The 22,321-nt window shown below is 48.3% G+C and overlaps 1 protein-coding gene across 1 annotated transcript; it reads right to left on the bottom strand.

Moving 5' to 3' along the window:
* Positions 1-8: 8 nt before the first annotated feature.
* LOC102064014 (G-protein coupled receptor 35-like) lies at positions 9-4,782 on the bottom strand. The gene is made up of 2 exons (XM_005489582.4): positions 4,549-4,782; positions 9-2,955 (listed from the first exon to the last, which is right to left on the bottom strand). Exon 2 carries the CDS (start codon positions 2,941-2,943, stop codon positions 2,002-2,004), a length of 942 nt encoding a protein of 313 aa, XP_005489639.2. The 5' UTR covers positions 2,944-2,955; positions 4,549-4,782; the 3' UTR covers positions 9-2,001.
* Positions 4,783-22,321: the final 17,539 nt, after the last annotated feature.

Here is a 22,321-nt window from a genome sequence, read left to right as displayed (position 1 = left end):
AAAGTTACATTTTGCAGAAATGTTGGTAAAATGTAGTGGTTCAGCCTTGCTGTTTGGGGCAGCTGATGGACTCTGGCAGCTATGGCTGGTCCCCACTACCATTTCCCAGACTCTTGTGCTAGGAAATGGAAAAGATTTGGGGTTAAGGATGTCGCCATCCTCCTGGACTGCTATTGCAGTGCTGGATGGAGGCCAGCAGTTTGTTGTGGCCCAGGGTCTGATAACTCATCTGTTCTATTTACTGGGAGCACTCAGGGAGCTGAGGCTTTGTTCAGATTTGAAGCAGGATGCCAGAAACCCATCCTAAACGTGACATTTAAACCAGGTAATAACTTTTGTCCGAGGTAGAACCTATATCTTCAGATAATCAGGAAGTTCCTTGCTCATCTTTGGGTTTCACTGTTAAATACCCTGCTAGAAGGCAGATCTTATATCTCTGTGGCAAAGGCTTTTCTCCCAATCTCCAGTATAGGTTTAGCATTAAGAGTAGAGGACTCTGCTGTATAATGGTAATAAATAAATATTTATTTATAGATATGTTACTATGACACCTTTATTTTCACTTGCAAAAGTATGGATTTTTTTTTTGTTTGTTTTCATACATTCAGTGGAAACAGCAAAAAAAATCTTAATGATAACAGAGATTGTGAAATCAACTAATTTTTCCTTTACAATGAGAAAAAGGATCACTTATCAGACCTGTATGTGTATAAAAAGCATTGCTGATCAGTATTTCAGAGTAGATAACCTATTTGGAGCCCATTGTAAATTGAACAAGTTCTCCATGTTAACTGGGAGAAAACATGAGCATGACTGAATCTGCAAAAATAAGCAAGTTTTTTCCTGTCTGGATTAACAGTAGGTTGATATGAATCTTTATCTCTTTTTTCAAAATAATAAAAAAAATCATAATAATCTTTTTGGAACAGGCATTCATTATAAGCAATGAGATGCAAGGTCTCAGAAGGGAATCCTAGGTCCAGAAATGTTTTTGAAGGCCCTCTGTGCTGTTCCTGAAGTAGCAGTGTTTTTCCTTGCTGAACACCACTTGCCTGGCTTGTAAGAGATGGCTGTCAAGAAGCCTCTTACTTTCTGGGGGTAGTTAATTGCAGCATATTTGTTGATGGGTGACAACACTCACACATCTCCTTAAGCAATAGATGGTTGATAACATCAGGCACTATTTGTCTCCCATATCTTCTCCTGTCTCTGAAAAGATCATTTAGAAGGCAGAACGAGGACTAAACAGTGTGCAGTGGTTACACTGGTCACATACATACACAGGCTACTTTGTCTGCTTGCAGTGAAGCACCAGTAATGACAGAGCATTAGAAAATACACCAGTGAAGAAAACTGGGACTGGAGTTATCAGCTGAATGACCTGAGTAGTTTCATCTGTTCTTACGGCAGTGTTGCTCACTGCAGGTTCTGCTGTGTTGCCTGCCCAAGCATTGACACAAAGCAGGTGGATCTAATGTCTGGATATGGGACACTTTCTGTGCTGGGAACAGTCCTTTGTGTGTTTACTTCAGCAAGGTCTAGTCAGTGGTTTCAGACTGTGGTCTGAACCTGTGTCACTTTGGCGTGGTGACAGACTCGTAGGGGAACTAGATGTCAGTTGTCACTAAGGAAGTTAATTGTCTCTAAGTTTACATCAGCAGAATGTGAGCTTGCAGTCCCAGGAGGAAATGTTTTAGAGTTTTACAAGTCAGAAGATGCTGAAAGTGAAGGACCACGAAGCCAACCAACACAAGCTGCCACCAGGAGGCGCCTGGAGCTGCGATGCAACGATACCAGACAGTAGTCAGAGCTGGAGTCAAGTCACTGAGGACAGCAGGACAAAATTCAAGTTAACATCAGACCCTTTGGAGGGGTTTGCCCCTTTTTGTCCATATGCCTGTGCCTACAATGAATGCAAACACTGTATGTGGCTCCACTGCCTGTGCCTCAAAACTTGAGCAGCTTTGTGGCACTCAACACCTGCCATGCACTACTCCTTGTTCATATCATCTCTTGATCCGTGGGTGGCTGTGACTCCTCGCTTTGGTTCATCTTGGACCTGATAAATATACACTTGGGGAACATAGAAGAAAACTCTGGAAATTCCTTGGCTGCAAAATAATAGCAAAATGCATCCAGACAGCAGTTAGAATTTGCTAAGCATGCAGAGACCTTAATGTAGGTTATAACTCCTGGCATCAGAGAACAAGCTCCAGCAGTTTCCACAGCAAACCGCAAGAGCAGTGAGAGGTGGAGAGGTGAGAAACAGACAGCAAACACACACAAATTCACAGAAACTATCTGCACTGCCTTCTGGAATAATTTTGTCTCATGAGGACCTGTGGCCATCTTCTTTTTTAGACATCTGATGATTTGTACGGAGCAAAACATCACAATCCCTAAGGGAATAAAGTACCCACAGATGCTGTAGAATAAGGAGGAATATTTAGGTAGAATAGATTGTTTCTGAAAGCAAAAACCGTCCTGGTTACCGTGATGTGTGCGATAGAAAAGGGAATAAGTTATCATTGCTATCCAGAATAAGCCACAGACAGAAGCTGACTTCAGCGGGGATCGAAAGATCTTTGCTTTTAGAGGGAACTTGATTGCAAGGTATCGATCAATCGCAATCAGGGTGATGATGAAGATGCTCATAGGCATGTTTGTAAAATAGATGTTTTGTATGGTTAAACAAAGCCGGTCTATGGGATGTCTGTCGATGGCAAAATACAGAAGGAAAGGTAGGGTGAAGAGCAGGGAAGAGTCTGCCATGATGAGGTTGATCATGTACACCTTGGTTTCAGTCCAGCTCTTGATTTTGCAGCAGAAGACCCATAAGGCAATTGCGTTCAGTGGGATCCCCAGAATGAGCACTGGGATGTACACAACCAGCTGAAGCACCACAGTGTTGTCATGTGCATCTCTGTCAGTGCAGTTCTCCATGCTGGGCTGTCTCTGCAAGGAAAGAGTGCAGGCATGAGACTGGGCTCACTGGCAGTGTCCTGCGGCTGTGCCCTCCTCTCATGGCCCTGCAGCTCCTTGTGTCCATGTGCTGCTCATGTGGGCAGCCTCAAAAACCTGAACTGATTTTTGTTCAGTCCACAAAACTACCGAGACTGCCCTCTCTTGCTGCTGGTGCAGGGTTAAGCCTGCCTCACCATCCCTCCAGTCCTGGTATGAACAGTTGGGTCAGAGCAAAGCAGAATACTATTTTTCATTGTTACCTTTGCTCTGCTGCAGTTGTCAGAGACACTGGCTTTAGGACAGCCCACACCAGAGCTGGGCAGCATTACCCATTTGCCCTGAGCAGCATTCCCCATTTTTCCTGAGCAGCATTCCCCATTCGCCCTCCACAGCCCTTGGTTTGCTGCTGAAGCCACCCCTTGGGTTTACTCTGAGTCTTGCCAGACCTGAGAAAATCCTCAGGGCTTGAGCCCTTCCAGCCCAGTGGCTTTGCTCCCAGGGACAGTGGGAATGCAACTGCAGGCTGCTGGGTGGGTGGGTGCCTGCTGTGAGCAAGATTTGTGCCCCCAAACACAAATCCATTCCTCTGGTGGGGAGGAACAGCTCAGCAGGAGTATCAGCAGTCCTAGCAGATTACAGGCCTCCAGAGAAAGAAGGGAAAGTGAGCAAATGAGCACGTGTCTGATCTCAGCCTTCAAAGGTAGGAAGCAAAAATTTTAGTCAGAAAACATGAATCTGAGAACATATCTCCTGCTCTTCCTTTAAATATCTCAGGGCATTTGCCACCAGCAAAGAGGATGAATCAGATTTTGTCTGCAGCTCATATAGGAAGGGTTTGCAATGAGCCGGGCACAGAAAGTGCCCAGATTCCTACAATCTCTTACCAATACCTTGCCTTATAAGTCAGCAGCTTCTAAACATCAACATGCAAATTGCAGTGAAAATAGATGATTGCATTAAGTAAGTGAACTGTTTCTAGTGTCCAAGACTGGGAGACAGATCTGGCAGAGGAAAGCACAACACCTGCCCTAGCACCAGAACTGGTACAGCAGCGCTGAACCCCAGGCGTACAGTCATTTTTAGGGTGGAATTCATGAAGGAATTAACATACAGCCAGCGTCCTGGTGCTCTTGGGCTTTCAGCTTCATAGGTTTTGGCCACTCTGTGGTTTCAGCCTATGCTGCAGCTGTTGCCTGGCAGCCTGTTGTGGTCACCTTGCAGTGAAAAAGCCACTCTGCCATATCAGTGGCCTGAGGAACAGCAGAGCCCTCCGGGCTGGACATGCCAGCCCCAGGGAGCCCCACACAAGCACGGAGCTGGTGGCAGCTCCAAGGGCGTGTGCCAGCTCCAGGGCCGTGTACCAGCTGTCCCCACTGCTGAGGGAGCACTAATGGGACCTGCAGCGAGGGGCAGAGAGCCCCTGAGCGGGATGTGGCTGCAGAACAGAGGCAGAGCAGCTGTGGGAGCAGCAGGGAAGCCGGGCAGCGGCACTGAGCGCCGGGGAGCAGGGGATGAGGCGCTCCCTGAGGGGCCGGGCAGGGCACGGTCGCTGCTGTGGGACAGGGAAGGGAGGGCTGGCTTTACCTGCTCCACAGGCGGGCTGCTCCTCACACAGGCCGCGGATGTCTCGGCAGGGAAGGGATCCGTGCTGGCCGTGCTGTCACTGCTGTCCCGGGGCTGTCACAGCCCGGCAGGGCTGAGCCCAGCACTGAACTCGTGCGAACACCAGCGCTTCATTTATGCCCTGACTTCCTCGGGCTGGAGCCTTTGGTGCCCTCTGTTGTCCCGCTGCCGGCAGCTCAGAGCTCCGCCGTCGGTCCCCCCCGCCCATCCCCGCCTCGCCTCACACAGCCCGGCTATTAAAATGTCATCTTTCCAATCGGGGAAAAACAGTTTTTGAGATAAAGCCCGTAATGGTTGCAAATTGCCCGTCTGGCAGCAGAAGGTTCCTCAGGGAGGCTGGGCAGCGGTGCTGCGGTGGCAGAGGGGGCCTGCTGGGACAGGGACAATTCCGAGGGGACAGTGGTGCCTGTGCCCCTGGGGACAGCGGGCCTGGGGACACACAGAGCTGCTGTCACTGCACCTGACACATCTATGGGCTGGCTCTCCCTCTACACAGCAGCCAGGAGTGTAACTCTGCCCATCAGCATGGCAGGGATGCCAGGTCATGGCAGTCACTGCCACCAGTGTGGCACTGAGGGGCTGCAACCTTTGGGAGCATGGTTAGGAGCTGCCCAGTGCTGTGTCACAGACATATGGATGGGTTTTGCTGCCCACTGGCTAGAGCAGTTGCAATCCCATCTCTGTGAGCCAGCTGACAGGAGACAAACTGACTCCCTCAGGATTTGTCCCGTTAATTCTTGTCTTTGGAGCTGTCATGGTGTGACACTGGCCGAATGCCAGGCACCCACGAGAGCTGCTCACTCACCCTCCCGTGCCAAAGCTGGGCAGAGGACAGGAACATTTAAGGAAGGCCTCCTAAACTGAAATAAGGACTGGGAGAAAACACTCCAAGGGCAAAACAAACTCATCTTAGAGATACAAAGTGATTTTATTACTTTCAAAAATAGAGGAAGATAATAAGAAGTAAAGTAAGCCATTAAAACACCTTTTCTTCTCCCAACCCCTCCCTCCTTCCCACTGACAGCACAGGGAGACAGGGCATGGGGATTTGGGCCAGTTCACCCCCGAGATTTCCTTGTGCTGCTCTGGGAGAGCAGTCCCTATGAGACCATGGGAGAGACAGTTCTCTGTGAACTTCTCTGGAGCTGGGTCCACTCTCATGAGCAGCACTTCTCCCAAAATTCCTGCTATGTGAGTCCTTCCCACAGGAGACAGTCCTCCCAAAACTGCTGCAGTGTGGGTCATTCATCCACGGCGTGCAGTCCTCCAAGGACAGGCTGCTCCAGCCTGGGAGCAGGGCCCCTCTCCACTGGAGCTCCCACTGGATCACAGCCTCCTCCAGGCATCCACCTGCTCTGGCATGGGCACCTTCCCCATGGGCTGGGCGGGAATCTCTGCATCCCCATGGATCCCTAGGGCTGTGGGTGAATCTCTGCATCCCCTGTGGATCCCCACAGGCTGTGGGTGGATCTCTGCATCCCCTGTGGATCCCCACAGGCTGTGGGTGGATCTCTGCATCCCCTGTAGATCCCCACAGGCTGTGGGTGGATCTCTGCATCCCCATGGATCCCTAGGGCTTTGGGTGGATCTTTGCATCCCCCGTGGATTCCTAGGGCTGTAGAGGCACAGCTCCTTCACCCTGCTCTCACCATGGCTGCAGAGGAATCTCGGCTCTGGCCCCTGGAGCACCTCCTGTCCATCCTTCTCCACAGATCTTGGTGTCTCCACATTGTTTCCTTCACATGTTCTCACCTTCCTCTCTGGCTAGAAAAAGCTGTCCCCCTATATTTTGATTTTCGTCTTAAATCTGTTACCACAGAGGTGTTTCCAGCGTCTCTCACTGGTCCAGCCTTGGCCAGCAGCACGTCCATCCTCAGAGCCATCAGGGACTGGCTCTGCTGGACATAGTGGAAGCTTCCAGCAGCTTCTCACAGGAGCCACCTCTGTGGACCCCCTGCTACCAAAAGCCAGGCCCTGAAAACCCAACAGAGGAGCTCATGCTCTCAAAGGTGACAGCAGCGGATGGTGCATCAGCTGCGGGCTGACTGAGGGCAGGTGTAGATCACGGGGGAAGATGTGTTTGTGGGCAGGAAAGACTCCCCCATGCTGTCTGGTGGAACACTCTGAGTATTGCCGGGCAGAGCTCAGTGCTGCTTTGGGGGGTTTTTAGCATTCAGAAAGAAAAAAAGCCCAGTTCGAGGCAGCATTTATCCACTTCCTCTGTCCCCTGACTTTTCTGGGCTGCTGACTCGTGGAAAAACACAAATCCGTGATGGAAATGTTAGGGGTGTCAGTGTGGGCAGGCTGTGGAAACCCAGCAGGGTGGGGCTGCTCTGAGCCCGAGCTGTGGTGGCCCTGGGGGTCAGCCTGGTGGCACAGCATGAACCAGGGCAGGGCAGTGCCAGGGTGGCAAATGCTGGGGCAGCAGTGAAATGCCTTCAGCGTGTGGGAGGAACAGCCCTGCAGGGATGGCTGCTCTGAGGAGCTGTCTGGGGGCCAGGGCTCAGCAGGGCAGCTGGAGGCACCTGGTAGGAGGACAGCTCTGAAATCTGGACTTTGTGCCTTTATGGCATTGGACAAGTGTTGCTTTCCTCCCAGAAGTGTTCCTTCACACCTGTCTGACCTGTTGAGGTGAAGGGGAAGAAGGTCAGGACAGCCTAGGTTGTTTTGTAGGGACATGGGCTTAATAATATGCCAGAACCATCTGAACAGCCACCCAGCCCAGGCTGCCAAAGGAATGGGATAAATATAAACTGCTGTCTTGGTTTGGAAAGCCAGGAGTCTGCTAAGGAAGGCAGGAGCCTCCCCTGAAATGGAGAATGCAAACCCTCCCCACCCCTCCCAATTGCTATAAATTTTAAATTAAGGGGCTCTCAGGCAAAAAAATATGGGAGCAGGAAATAACAGTTCTTTCATAGGGAAGAAAAAGAGAAGGATAAAAAAAACAATGCAGTACACTAGAACCACACTGACAGAGTCAGAACCCAACCTGACACCCTGTGGCTCAGGGTGTTGGTGGCAGTCCCATTGGAATTGTGGCTCAGCCCTCCTGGAGTGTCAGGGGCGGTTCTGTTGGAGCTGGGATCCTGTTGAAAGGTGCAGTCTCTTCCTCTGAAGAACCCGTGGAAGAAGAGGCAGCTGCTGTTCCTCTGGGGAATCCAGTGCAGTAGCCGTGCTGGTGTTCCAGAATCTCCAGATTATATCTGGGTAGGAATGCTTGGCTCCTCCCTCTGGGCTCACATCTCCCAATGGGATATTATAGTTCTTATCAGCCATGCAGTGACATTCAATGGCCTCTTATCAGCAGATGTTCTGCTGATAAGAGGCTATTGAACTTCACTGCATAAGGGAGGAGTGAGTGTGGAAGAGATAAAACAAACGGCCCACTGAACAGAAGACAACTGTCATACAGATGGCAAATAGAATACATCTTGCCTTGAAGTCTGGGACAACTGGATTTGTTTAATAATGGAAACAACCTGAAATACATGATGATAGATAGATAGATGACATGATAGATACATTTGTACATGTTGGCGAGAAGGATCAGTGGATTTTGGCTGTAGAAGGAACTGAAGGAGGTACATGGCTCACCTGTCTTGCTGTACCAGTAACAAGTAGGTGCTGGAGGGTGGAATGGAGGCACATTAACAAAAATTGATTACATACACACTTTTACCATATCTCTGTGACCTGTTTGTTTAATGGAAACATAGAATATAACTTTCTAAACCTAACAAAGAACCTGCTAGAGAAAAAGAGCAATACTTATCCCAATAGCCCTGAAGCTGTATTTTCTCTTTATGTTGCAGATATTGGGGTTTGTTCCCCTTTTTCCTTTAGCATGTCTGTATCTGCAAGGGGTGGGTTGCCTCTGCTTGTTGAGTGCTGGCTTTGGGCTGTAGAAAGGCTTCCTGGAACTCCCTGGTGACAAAGTAGTAGCAGACACTATCGAGACAGCAGTTGGACGTGGCAATGCACCTCAACACGGAGGAGAAGTTCTTCATGACACAGAGCAGAAAACAGGTAGCTCCAATGCTCTCCATGATGAGCCTGGCGAGCAGCCCGAGGAAGGCTGGCAGGAAACATATCATAAATACAATCAGATTTGCATAAATTATGTGTACAGCTTTATGGATCGATTTCTCCTCCGGTGAATTTGTGTTCAGATGTTTCTTGAGGTCCCTGATGACTTCTGTGGAGCAGAAGATCAAGATGGCAAATGGGAGAGTGAAAACAAAGAAAATGGCCAGCAGGCTGAGAGCAGCAGGCAGGGTGTAGGTCTGGAAGCAGAGATCTGCATGTCTGTGGTGCATCAGCTGGATGGTGGCACTGACTATCACCAGGACCCACAGGAGCCCACAGAGGAGGGCAGCCTTTGACGGGGACCTGAAGGCCCTGGCTTTCAAAGGGTGCTTTATGGCAATGTATCGATCAATGGATATGAATGAAACTATGTAGATGCTCACTAACATGTTGATAAAATACATTGTCTCTGTAAACTGGCAGAGCTCCCCTCGGGCTGACTTATTCCAGAGCAAATAAACCATGGAAGGCAAGGTGCAGATGACAGAGAAATCTGCAAAGACTAAATTCATTACATACACCCTGGTTTCTGTCCACTTCTTCATCTTGCAGGAGAACACCCAGAAGGCAAGGACATTAAATAGTGCTCCAAAAAAGAAAATGAAGCTATACAGAGCAAACTCAATGAGGCGAACATGGGGGTGAGGTTCTAGATTTGTGGTGCTGCAGTTGTTGGACACATTCATTGTCCTGAGTTACAGATGTTCTGAGACCTGAAACAGGAAAAGACATGGTAAGACCTCTTAGTAGCTGTAAAAAAAAAAAAAAAAGCACATGTAAGTACATAAGTCCTTTGTTAAAAATGTGAATTTGAGCTTTCCAGAGCTGTCTTTCTCAGTCAGCCTGTGTCATTCTTTGGCATCCTTTGTCAAGTATTGTTTATGTCCATTCAGTTTATGAGTGTGTCAGGGTACATTTCCAAGAGGACATGGCAGACAGCCTTTATTAAATAGGGAGATCTTGAAGTGTGTGTGGGCAGGAGGCAACATGGCACTCAGAAGAGTGTCCATAGGTAGTGGGCACATCCTGTGACAATGTGAACACAAATTCCTTAAACCAGGCTGTGCAGTTGATGTAAAATTACCTTTAGTTTGGAGTTGAGCTAGGGAGGGTTTGCAACAACCAAAACTAAAGCCCAGCACAACCCATGATTGAAAGCTCTTCTGTCACATCTACTGGGTTTGGATTCAGACTGGGGGTGAAGGGGTGGAAGTGCATAGCAAATGTCACTTGATAGAAATTCTCATTCTCTGGTTCTATCTGGGAAGGTTTCTGAGCCTTTGCACCACCTTGTGAACCTGGAGCTCCTCCTCCAAGCTGAGGAAAACAGCTGAATCTGCATCCCTGCTCTCCCAAGGAAAAGAGTGAGGAATGCTGCTCTCCACCTCGCCAGGAGGGGAATGTGGAAGGATTTACCTGATTTTAAGTCCTCTTGTTCCAGGAGAGAGTAGGAGTCTGCAGATGCAAAGCAGAAGGTCACATCTGGAAGAGGGAACTCCACTGCAGAACAAGGACTGAATTAGATGGCTCCTGCTCCAGGCAGGCAGCCAGCCACCCTCAGAAATCCATGTTGTGGGTAGTACCTGTTGAGCATCTGTCACACTAGCTGCATGATGCTTTGCAGGAGTATTAGTTGTGTGAAGAGTGTGAGTTCATGGGCCGATAAAAATCGTCTTTCAGCAGAGCCCTTCCTGTGCACAGTGGTTTCATGTGACAAGCACATGGAAAAATTCTCTCAACCGGTGATTCTCAGTATCTGTCACTTCTGCTTGCATCTAAATTCACTTCAGAAAAAACAAACAAACAACTGAAAACCGCTTTCAATGTAAAATAAGTTTTTTACAGAGTGAAGTGGGCAGGGATTTGGTGAAATCTCACAGCTTTCAGAGACCTGGGAAGGGACATCACCTCTGCCTAGTTAAGCAGTTATGTGCCTCCACCAGCAATGCAGACCTTGTGGCCAGTGGGTGAGGGCACTGCCTTCAAATGAGAATTCAGTCCTGAAGTGACTGAAAAATACACAAATAACTCAGTTTTTGGAAAGATGCGTGAGTGTCTTGCAATAGCAGACACTAATGTGACTGCTGCACAGTTCTTGTATGCCCAGGCCTGGCTTTCCCGAAAGAGGCTTGCTGCTCACTGCCTGTACCCTGCAGGGAAGGGGACACTTGTGCCCTGAGGAAAACATCTCTGCACTATGGACAGTAGCAGCAGGGAACTGTCACTGCTTATGATCACTAATTATGGCACGAAGCAGAAGCACTGCCTGACAGCTGCACTGGTGCCCAGGCTTCTTTTCACTGCCTTGGTCTGCAGTGCCTGCAGCAGTGCAGGTTCTGCAGTGCCTGTAGCAGTGCTGTGTGCAGTGCCTGCAGCAGTGCTGGTGTGCAGTGCCTGCAGCAGTGCAGGTCTGCAGTGCCTGCAGCAGTGCTGGTGTGCAGTGCCTGCAGCAGTGCAGGCCTGCAGCGCCTGCAGCAGCCTCTGCAGAGGTGCAGCACAGGCAAACCACACTCCTGGGCTCTGCAGCATCAAAGGGCTCTGGCCAGCACTGCCTTTGGAGCTGGAGACCTCGCCCAATGCAGTTCCCAGCAGCAGGGCTCACAAGATCCTGTTCCCAGCCCACAGGGCAGTCCAGAGGCTGGGAGGAGGATGGAGGAAATGAGTAGAGGGTTTAAAGCAACCCAAAAAGCACTGAGAGGGGATGAATGAGCAAAACAACAAACCTCAAACCTTTAAAGAGGTTCAGCTTGACCAGCTAGCATATCCTGTGGCTGCTGCAAATGCTTCATGTGGGGTAGATGAAATGCCTGCAGCATCAGAGGGGCCAGGCAGCAACTTACAGCTGTGACAAAAGGATGGAGACAGCTGTGAAACAGCATCTTGCTGCTGCTGGAAGACCAGCAATTGGCTGGGGCTCAACAGACAAGGTCACCAGTGCTGTGCAGGGTGTCCTGCTGTCCCCACCATAGGCTGGGCAGAGCTGCTCAGCAGCTGTCCCCCAGCCCAGAAGCTGGTGACCGTCTGGGGAGGAAGGCCCAGGCTGGGCTTGTTTCCTACAGCAGCTCAAGAAGCAGGAGGCTTCTGCCAGACCCTGAACAGAGAGGCTGGAGGAAGAGATGCAAGGCAGAGGCTGAAGGCACGGGATGTTGCAGCAGCACTGTGGTGGCTGCATACAGTGTTTTTTCCAGCAGGAGAGCAGCTGCACTGAAGGGGGAGTCTTGCATGGAAAATTCTTCTCCATCCTTCTGGGAGAGCTCAAAAGTGGGCAGGCACCAAAGGCTGAAGGGTGAATATGGTGGTTGAAATAAAGGGTGAATTTGGTGGGTGAAATAAAGGGTGAACATGGTGGGTGAAATAAAGGGTGAATATGATGGGTGAGGTGGATAAGGACAGCATGGGAGCCCTGGTGGGTGAGGGAAGAAACCGGGAACTGAGCAGAGGGAGGGCATGAAGGGAAATGGGGGTGAAGTCAGGTACAGCACAGCATCTTGTGCATGAGCTGCCCTCAGACCTGCCACCTCCATGGCAACAGCCCTGACTGTCACCAGCAGTCCCACAAATGGAATGGGTGGCTCTCAGCAAATACTCAGTGAAGATGCAGCACAGGTGTGAGAACAGGCCTGGGCAGGGCAGCACCTCCCAGAGGTTTTAATGTACCCACAGCACTGCTGGCCTGCCCTGGGCAGGAGCTGGGCTGGGGGGAAGCATGGCCAGAAAGAGTGAGCAGCAAAGTGTCCCCATGGCAGAGGAGACCCAGGTGAGGGCCCTGCCATGGTACTGAAGCGAGGAGCTTTTCCTCTCTGTTTCCAAATAGCATAAAGAAATCTGCAAACTGCCTGCTCCAGACTTGCTGCTGGTGTTCACACCTCAAATGCATGGATGTAAGGCACAGCAGTTTGTTCTCTTCTTTTTGAAACTTGTGTTCTTTCAGGCTCATCTATCAATGAATCCCTGTAAATAATACAACTGTAATGTGGTCACCCTAACCATGATCTGCTTTGATAGATGCTGAAAGGAGTTCTCCTAGACCAAAAAAAATTTCTTAGAATCACTCATTTCCCATATTGGGATGAATGAACTTCCAGTTCTCAGTGCCTTGATATTCCAGGTAAAGTACCCAGAGAATACCTTGGAGTAAGAACAGAACCTGGAAGGCTCAGAGATCACAGCCCACCCCAGGGACCCCTGCCCAGCAGAAACCACACTCAAAGCCTCCTCTGCCTCCCCCAGGCACAGCAGGACCCTGCTCAGCAGTGTTCAGCCAGCAAGAGAGGAGAAACAAAGTGATGTTACCTGCAGATTTAAGGTGCAGAGTCAGCAGCAGGTGCCACCCGAGGCAGGGCACGCCGGCTCTGTGCAGCCGGGCAGGGCAGGCTGGGCACAGGCTGCCAGTGCAGGGCAGGGGCCTGGCACCAGCAGCTCCCTGCTACTTGAAGCTTTCCACAGCACCTCCTCCTCCTGCGTAAGAGCAGATTTCACATCAGTTAGCTTTCGAATGCCAGCCTCCTGGCCAAATCAATGCTGGCACTACTTTACAGTGAGCTCTGGTGCCTCACCACTGTGGAGACCTTTGGGGGCATTCGCTGGTCTAGGGAGACAGAAGAAGCTTCCCTCAAAAAGCTGTTAGACCCCATGGGCTCCTTCCCCTGTTCCTGTCTGTTCCTATGTCCCTGAGCTGCTCGTTCCCTATTCCCTGATTGCCCTCATCTTTGTACTTTGTACACCAGGGTCAGCCCCCAGGCCTGACCATCTCTGTGTGGGTGCTGGGACCTGCACATCTCACCACGCAGCTGAATAAAACATCTGTGGATATTATGCAAAGGTCCTTTTTGCTTCCTTACCCTGGACTGTGCTAGCAGCAATTCAGGCTGCTCCACACCACTCTGCAGTTTCTGAAGGGGGGTGTTCTATGGCCAACAGAGATGTTCAGCAAGTGGGGATTTGAAATGCTCACTAGTGCTGAAGTCTAAGCTAAGTAAAGCCAGGAAGGTGCAATACCTGGTCTGGATGGCCCCATGCAGCTCATGGTACACCTGAGTGTTGAGTTGTGTTTGCACATCTCTGGATGTGCAGGTGGGCATGAGGAGCAGCCCTCCTCAAAAGCTGCACTCAAATGGTGCCTTGGGCTGGATTTGGTGCCTGGGGCATGGATGGAGCAGGACAGGGTCATGATGGGGCAGCATTAGGGCTCTGGCCTGCAGCCCTGTGTGAGCACAGGTACAGCCAAACCCTGGGGAGCTTCAGCTGGCACCTAGACCAAGGCCTCAGCATCTCACATGAGTAGCAAAGAGCCTCACTTGTCAAACTCTGCATTAACAGAAGTGCAGGGGGCAGGCAGAGCTGTAAGCCCCAAAGGGCTCAGTAATGGGTAGTTAATTGGTGTCAGTAATCAGCTGCTAGTGGGGACTGCCTCACTGCACACTCAGCCTTGGCACTGGCCAGCTGCTGCACTGCTGCGTTGCAGGGATGCCCTGGTGCTTGGTGCCCTTCAATCAGCACCATGGGTGCTGTCCTGGCTGGGGGAGCTGTGAGAAAGGAAGAAGCTGGCTGGAGCCCGGGTGAGTGAAGGGTGGCAGGATGCCTGGCTCAGGAGCACTGGGTGGCACCAGGCAAAGGAAGCTGTGCAGCACAGCTGCCAAACAGGGCAGAGCTCCAGGCACAGGATCCTGAAGATAAGCCCCACTCGCTGCGCCCCACCACAAGGCTTCTGCAGCTCGCAGCCATGCCATTACCACAGAGATGTGCGTGCTGATCACAGCCCTCAGGGGGCAAAGTCCTGGGTGTGCCTGTCACAGGAGGAGCAGCGCGTGTGAAAGGCAGGAGCCACGTCAGATAGCTCAGAACCACAGGCTGATAAGACCCTTGGATAGCATCTGGCATTTGTAAGGTGCTGTGCAGGAGGGGGGCAGGGGAGCAGGGTGACACGAAATGCTGCAGTGGCTCTGTGGGTCACAGTGTGAAAAAGGGACAGGAGGATCACTGCAGATGTCCAGGGATGGGAAAGACTTGTGTGAAGAGAGCCACAAAGCAAAGGTGGTGGGAGCTGTTTGCCTGTGGTAGCTGCAGCTGCCTTCCCCAGAGAGGCTGGTGATATGAGTTATTTTTGAGTTAGAGCCCACGGTGATGGCCTTGTTCACAACTGGGGCTGGAAGGAACCTCCTTCCACCAGAAGGAGGTTTCCACCAACCCTTTGCCCAGAGCCATTGTCTGAGGCCATGTCCAGTTTGTTTTTGAATAGTTTGAAGGATATTTCCACACATTCTCTGGGCAACCTGTTCTAGTGCTTGATCATTCTGAGACTAAACATTTTTTTAAGTTTTAACAGATTTTCCTATATTTCAGTCTGTGCCTTTTGCCTCTTGCCCTTTCAGCTGTGTCACGGAGAGGGCAGGAAGCAAAAGGCACAAACTGAAATATAGGAAAGTCTGTTTAAACATTAAAAAAAAGTTTACTCCCTGCCACTGGGTGTTTATACACATGGATCAGATACTTGAGAGACTTCTCCAGGCTGAATAATCCCAGCTCTTTCAAGAAATATTCCAGTCCCTTGATCATCTTTGTGGCCTTTCCCTAGACCTGCTCTGGTAAGTCAGGTCTTTCTTGTACTGGGTAGAGTCTCAGCAGGGCTGGGCAGAAGGGCAGGGCTCACCTCCCCTGAGCTGCTGGCACTGCTCCTTCCCCAGCAGCCCCAGCTGCTGTTCCCTCTCCCTGCTGCCATGGCACACTGCTGCCTCTCCATCAGCTGCATTCCCTCCTGGAGCCAGGCTCTCCTCTGCCACGCTGCTTTCCAGGGGTCAGCCCCAGCCTGCCCAGGGGTATGGAGTCATTCCTCCTCAGCTGAAGGAATTGCAAGCTCTGACTGTCCTGCAGCTCTCTGGATGCTCCTTCCTGGAGGATGACATTTGAGGGACACAGCAGTGTTGAAGGGAAGAGCACACCATGAGTGTCAGCTCACTGCGGGCCTGGCTGTAAAAGGTGAGGAGATGAGCAGCACTGGAAAATTACTTTGTGCCACCACGATCTGCAGGGGCTGCAGTTGATGGTGGGGACTAAAACTGCCAGTGTCAGAAGGAGAGGGAACTCAGCCTGTGGAGTTCCAGCTGATTTGGAGGTGGTGATCTAGGAAAGAGCCCCAAAGAGGGGTGTAAAGCAGGAGGGTGAGGTGGCTGGGGAGAGAAGACCATGGATAGGGGACAGGGATGGAGACAGGCTGGCCAAACTGTCTGGACTGATGAGCTCCACCACTGGAAGGGGCCAGGGAACACAGAGACATGGAGGAGAGGAGCTCTGGGATGGTGGCAGCCAAGCAGCACTGGGGAAGGTCAGGCTGTGACAGTGGCACTGCCTGCAGCAGTGTCTAGCCTGGGCAGAAGGATTCAGCCCCCCATGGGAGACAGCAGACGGTTGCTCATGCTGGGTCTGCTGAGCACCTGGCATTTTTTACCTCTGTTCTACCAAATCTCAGTGCTGGAAGATGCTGACCTGGTACAGATTACATCTGTTTGTGTTTGCTAAAATACAGCATAGTAAGCAGAACTAAACAAAGTGGGTTTGGTTGTGGTGTGAAACAGGGGCAACACCTACATAGGATGCTGCAAATCTTCACAAGCCAGCCTGGTCAACCTTTGAAGGTACCACCTTTGCCATAACAGCAAGGCAAAAACACTCTTAAAATTGGTTTGGGTTTTTTTCCCTTTCCCCTCCCTCAGTCACGAACATCTCTTTCCTGTATAATCAGTTTGAAAGGTCACTTTGTTATGCAGTCCTTTGGGTTTGGAAAGTCTTCAGCTTCATTAATATTCCAAATTCAAAACCTAATTTATTTACAGTTTACATTCATATGTCCAAGAAGGAGGAAAACAAAGATGGGCTAAGGATGGCAGTGTTTGCACAGCCAGCCATGCTTTATTCAGGATGGGCTGCAGCAATACCCACCTGTACAGTGCTGTACAAAACATCTCACAGGTTTGGACTTATTTTATACATGGAGCAAATCCTCAGTGCTCTTCAGGCTGCACTCTAGCCTATCCAGACTGGTTATGTTGATGATAAAGACTCAGATCATTGATTTCCTAAGATGAAAAACTCCCTTTAGCTCTCTCTCTCTCCCTCTCTAAGAATCATTTTGTTTCTGAGTGCCCTGTGTTTGAGTGGAGACCTCTAATGCTTCAAGAGCTCCACCAGATTTTTTTCATCACTCTCCCTCAACCACAAAACACTCAAAACCAAAAAAGAATAAAAAGAAAAAAATGGGTTTTGCTAATGGGAAGCAACAGAGGAGAGTGGAAGTAGGTCTGGTAATTGTAACCCATGCTCTGACCTTTTCTAATCCCAGGAGAACAAATCAATTTATCCTTGGCTTTCACCAGAAGTCTGTAATTTGCCTGTAGTTATCCTCCCATTTCTGCATTTGCACAGAGGCACTTTCAGCCTGGAGAAGCATCACTTCTGCAACTTAGTGCTTATGAGTGTTAGAGGCTTTTGCTTATACTTTTGAACTTTGCCTATAGAAGTGCTTTGCTCTCAGTATTCTAGCACAGGCTAGGCTGAAATATGTGTATGCTGGTTTCTTGAAATAAAAGTGTTCCTAAAACTCACTGGATGCGTCACCCTTCTTCCTCCTGCTTATTTTTGCACTTGCCTTCTAAATCCCATTCCATTTGGTTTTTCATAAGTGGATGAGAATGAGCAGTTTAGCTCAGAGTTTTTTAAACTGGGAAACTTTTGCTGCAGGAGGCAGGACAGCCATCAGAGGGTATGGGGAGGGAGAGTGCTCCATAAACATCCACTTTTCAGAAGGAAAATTACCCCAGCAGTCAAGAACTAGAAATAACCTGGCAAAGGAGAGGTGATAAATTAGATTCAAGTTGGTCTCACCTCATTTGGAAAGGTGATGATCAGTCTGTACCAAAAATTCCCTGTTGCATCAGATTTTTTCCATTTCCTGAAACTGAATGCAAATTTAGAAATACAGTTTAATAATAACTTAATAAATGGAAATTTAGGAATAGTGATTTTGACAAGATCTGTCAATAGCACCAAAGCACTACTGGGGACAGAGGGCAACCAGCTGATGATGACAAATGGATTTTGCCTTCCTGTGCAAGCTACAGAGCATCAGCATAATAACATTGTGCCATTGCAGTGACAGTTTGGTGTTTTTGGGGTCCCCCATGGCAGGAAGGAAGTGATGGATCTAACTCCATGTTCTTAGAAGGCTAATGTATTATTTAATGTTATTATATTATATTAAAGAATGCTATACTAAAACTATACTAAAGAATAGAGAAAGGATACTTACAGAAGGCTATAAAGAAATATAATGAATCTTGTGACTCTCTCCAGAGTCTGACACAGCTGGACAGTGATTGGTCATTGAGTCAAAACAATTCACATGAAACCAATCAAACACCCACCTGTTGGATAAACAATCTCCAAATACATTCCAAAGCAGCAAAACACAGGAGAAGCAAATGAGATAACATTGTTTTCATTTTTCTCTGAGGCTTCTCAGCTTCCCAGGAGAAGAATCCTGGGCAAGGGGATTTTTCAGAAAATATGATGGTGACATGACAGGGCTGAAAGCAATGACACCACCCTGAAAATGTAAAGTGTCAGTGATGGGATGGAGGGGTAACCTTTGCAGGGCTGTCTTGTGGAGTAAAACAGTAAGCTGGTAATATTTGCTTTGTTTTTCATGCCAGGAAGGCATATAAGCATATCTATAAATATCTATTAAAATATATATATATCTTAACCTTTCCCCTTTGCAGGGCTGTGCTGATACACCGTGCTCAGAGAATAAAACAGAAGAGCAAGGAACATGAACTTGGCTGAAGAACACGTTTGTGAGATGTGCATATTTCTCACTTGCACGGACAGGAAGCAGGGGAAATGTGGTTTGGTAAGGTCAGCTCCAGCTTCTGACACTGGAATTTAATTTTGAGCTTGGAAATCTTGGCTTTCAGCATCTCACAGTTAAAACACATGTGAATTTGTGCACTCTGGAGAGCCACTGATTTACACCAAGGCGTTTTCACTGTTACTTAATCACTCTGTTATCCAACCACTCATCAAGGGTAAGAAATCGACATAGCATGACACTTTCACCCCCTTGGCCTCTTGCCAGACACATCCTTTTGCCCAGAACCTAACAACACTTGACAGCTCTGCCAGCAAACACAGGCTTCCCATGGGCCTCCCACTTCCAGACCTCCCTGCTGTCTAGGAAAATCAAACCCCAAAATTTGGGTGGGAAAATTGGCCCAAAAAGACCCCATGTGGTGGCAGTGGCCGCTCCCCTTCCCAGCAGTGAGTGAGCAGGGGCTGTGCAGAACACAGAGCACATCAGGGAGGAAGGGAAAACATGAACCCCATGAAGCTGTGCTGGATCTCATTTCACTTGGTGGCTGCTCTGCTGCAGTACTTTTCTCCTGTGTGATAGCCTTTATCACCACAGCCTGTGATTCAGCAGGCAGCAGATTTCCCCAGAGCCCCTTTGTGCAAATATCTGACCACAGTGCAGATTCCAGGTGTCTGAGGATGCACATAAACAACCCTGCACCTTCTCGTGCCTGTTTGGGGCAGGGCTCCCCTTGGTGCTGGTCAGGGACACCCAAACCTGCTCCAGCTTTGTGGCTGCAATAGTGACAGCAGCCCCCTTACCCTTATCTGGGTCCCTGCCTGTGGGAATCCATAAAGTTAGAGGGTTTTTAGGAAATGGTCAAAAAAGAGTATTTAGGCCTCAGGATGTGGCCCTAAGATTCTGTTACAGCAGAAAAGTTTCCCAAGCAAGCAGAAAAGTTTCCCAAGCAGTAGACGTGACAAATAACAATAGGACTCTGTAGATGTGGCTTTAGGATGGCAACAAGTTTATTTAATGTATATCTTTAGAAGGTTACTGTGAATAGAGCTCTGTTCTTTGTCTTTTATGAACCAGTCTTTGTTTTAACTACTCTTACGTATGTTTTATAAGATTGGATGGAAAGCTTGTCAATATGTCTTGTTTTGGTGTGATTGGTTGAAATCTAAACTGAGATGGTTTTATGTCATTCCGTTTTACCCCACCTTGGGGGACATTTTTCCTTTAGGCCAGCATGCTGTTAACATCTAACAATGTTCTGAGGCTGATGTACTAATAAACAAAAAAGGCTGGTCTGAATTTGTCCAGTGTGGTCCATATTTGGACTTTTTGCCGCGGCAAGTGGGTTCTGCTGTGATCCTAATTCTTGTATTTTAAAACAAAACCATCTAAGTTTAAAACCTGGATTTGTGGATTCTTCAGCTGAGTTTTTCTTGGCAGGGAGACAATGTGAAACTTGTGGTAAAGTAGCAAATTCAAGGTTAGAGCGTGGCAATGTTCCCAGAACAGGGGAACACACCTCTGTCTCGGCCCCTTTGGGCCGGGCTTCGGAGGAGGTGTGTTGTTTGTTGGAGTCCACCCCTGCCTTTCATGGCAGGGTTCCGAGGGGGGCTTGTTGCTTGGAGGTTTCTGAAAAAAATTTAGAGGTGTGTTCTCATGATCAGGTTGGCCGGCCTCCCGGAATTGGCCGAGCTCCCGGAATTGGCAGAATTCCCAGACAAGAAGACATCTAATTCCTGGAGGTTGCTACATGACCTGAGGAAAATCAATGAAGTGATTGAAGACATGGGTTCTCTTCAACCTGGACTTCCTTCGTTGCCCATGATCCCGAAGCATTGGCCTCTCGTTATAATTGATTTAAAAGACTGTTTCTTCCATATTCCACTTCACCCTGATGACGCTCCAAGATTTGCCTTTTCAGTTCCCGTCATCAACCGAAGTGAACCCGTTCGAAGATACCATTGGAAATCGCTCCCACAAGGAATGAAAAATTCGCCTGTAATTTGTCAACATTTCGTTGCCCAAGCCTTGCATCCTGCCCGGCAAAAGTTTCCAAGATCCATGATTCTACACTACATGGATGATCTTCTCATCACAGCCTCTACACAGGAAGAGATGGAAGAAACTCAAGACTGTGTTGTTGCTGAAATTCAAAAAGCTGGGCTTGAAATCTCTACAACAAAAATTCAAGAAGTTTCACCTTGGAAGTACCTGGGATGGAAGATGACTGAGACGACAATAACACCACAAAAAATTCAGATCCGAACCAGAGTCAACAACCTACAAGAGTTACAACAACTTCTAGGAGAAATAAACTGGGTCAGACCGATGTTGGGAATCACCAATGATGAACTGAGTCCACTCTTCAATTTACTGAGAGGAAGTAACGACCTTACTTCACCAAGAACTTTAACCCCTGAAGCTTGTGCTGCTCTCGACAAGATCACAGAGGCTCTTCAACAAAGACAAGCTCATCGCTGCGTTCCTGAAAACCCTTTTTTTCTTGCAATTTTAGGAGAGAAGATGCAGCTTTGTGGTCTCATTTTCCAGTGGGACGCCACAGAGCAAGATCCTTTGTTAATAATGGAATGGGTTTTTCCTCCCTACAGGTTTCCAAAGACCATTTTCACAGTTCTAGAAATGATTGCATACATAATAATCAAAGCTAGAACCAGATTGTTAACTTTAGCAGGTCAGGAATTTTCAGTTATCTTTTTGCCATTGAAAAAGGATTACTTCAATTGGGCAATGCAAAATTCTGATGATCTACAATATGCATTTTTGGGTTTCCCAGGTGTGTGTTCCATACACTATCCAGCTCACAAGCTACTGCAAGCAAAATTGAGTTTCAGAGAAAAACCTAAATTAAGTGAAGAACCTTTAAATGCTGTGACTCTCTTCACTGATGGCTCTGGCAAAAGCCACAAGTCTGTTGTAACTTGGTTTAATCAAAAAACTAATGTTTGGGAATCTGATATACAAACAGTAGAGGGATCCCCTCAAATCGTTGAGCTTGCCGCAGTAGTTCGGGCATTTCAACTTTTTCCTCAGCCTTTTAATTTGGTCACAGATTCTGCTTATGTTGCTAATGTAGTTAGAAGAATAGAAGGTTCAATTTTAAAGGATGTTAGCAATGAAACTTTACATCGTTGGCTTTTATGTCTTTTTACAACTTTGCAATATAGAACTAACCCATATTTTGTTTCTCATATTAGGGCACATTCTTCACTTCCTGGATTTTTAGTGGAAGGAAACGCAAGAGCGGACAAGCTGACAATGGTCATTTCTAACACATTGCCAAACATTTTTGAACAAGCAAAATTGAGTCATGCCTTTTTCCACCAAAATGCCCAAGCACTTGTGAGAATGTTCCAAATTACTAAAAGTCAAGCTAAAGCTATCATTCATACTTGCCCTGACTGTCAATTGGTACAACCTCCTGTTTCTACAGGAGCAATCAACCCCCGAGGCTTACAAAACCTACAGTTGTGGCAAACAGATGTTACTAAATATCCTTCTTTTGGTAAATTTAAAAATATTCATGTTTCCGTAGATACATTCTCTGGTGCAGTTTTTGCTTCCCTTCACACAGGTGAAACCGGCAATCATGCCTGTCATCATTTCCTGCAAGCTTTTGCTTCATTGGGTGTACCCCAAGAAGTAAAAACTGACAATGGTCCCGCATACATATCTCAAAAATTGGCCACATTTTTAAATGAATGGGGTGTTCGGCACATTTTTGGTATTCCCCACTCTCCAACAAGCCAAGCAGTCATTGAAAGAACA

The sequence above is a fragment of the Zonotrichia albicollis genome, chromosome 9 (assembly GCF_047830755.1).
Source record: "Zonotrichia albicollis isolate bZonAlb1 chromosome 9, bZonAlb1.hap1, whole genome shotgun sequence".
NCBI lineage: Eukaryota > Metazoa > Chordata > Aves > Passeriformes > Passerellidae > Zonotrichia > Zonotrichia albicollis.
Note: the sequence above shows the minus strand (reverse complement) of the source record. Positions and strands in the feature narration are given on the sequence as shown.

Excerpts from the sequence above, each read along its gene's own strand:
- LOC102064014 (XM_005489582.4), bottom strand. The coding sequence starts at position 2,943 with ATGGAGAACTGCACTGACAGAGATGCACATGACAACACTGTGGTGCTT.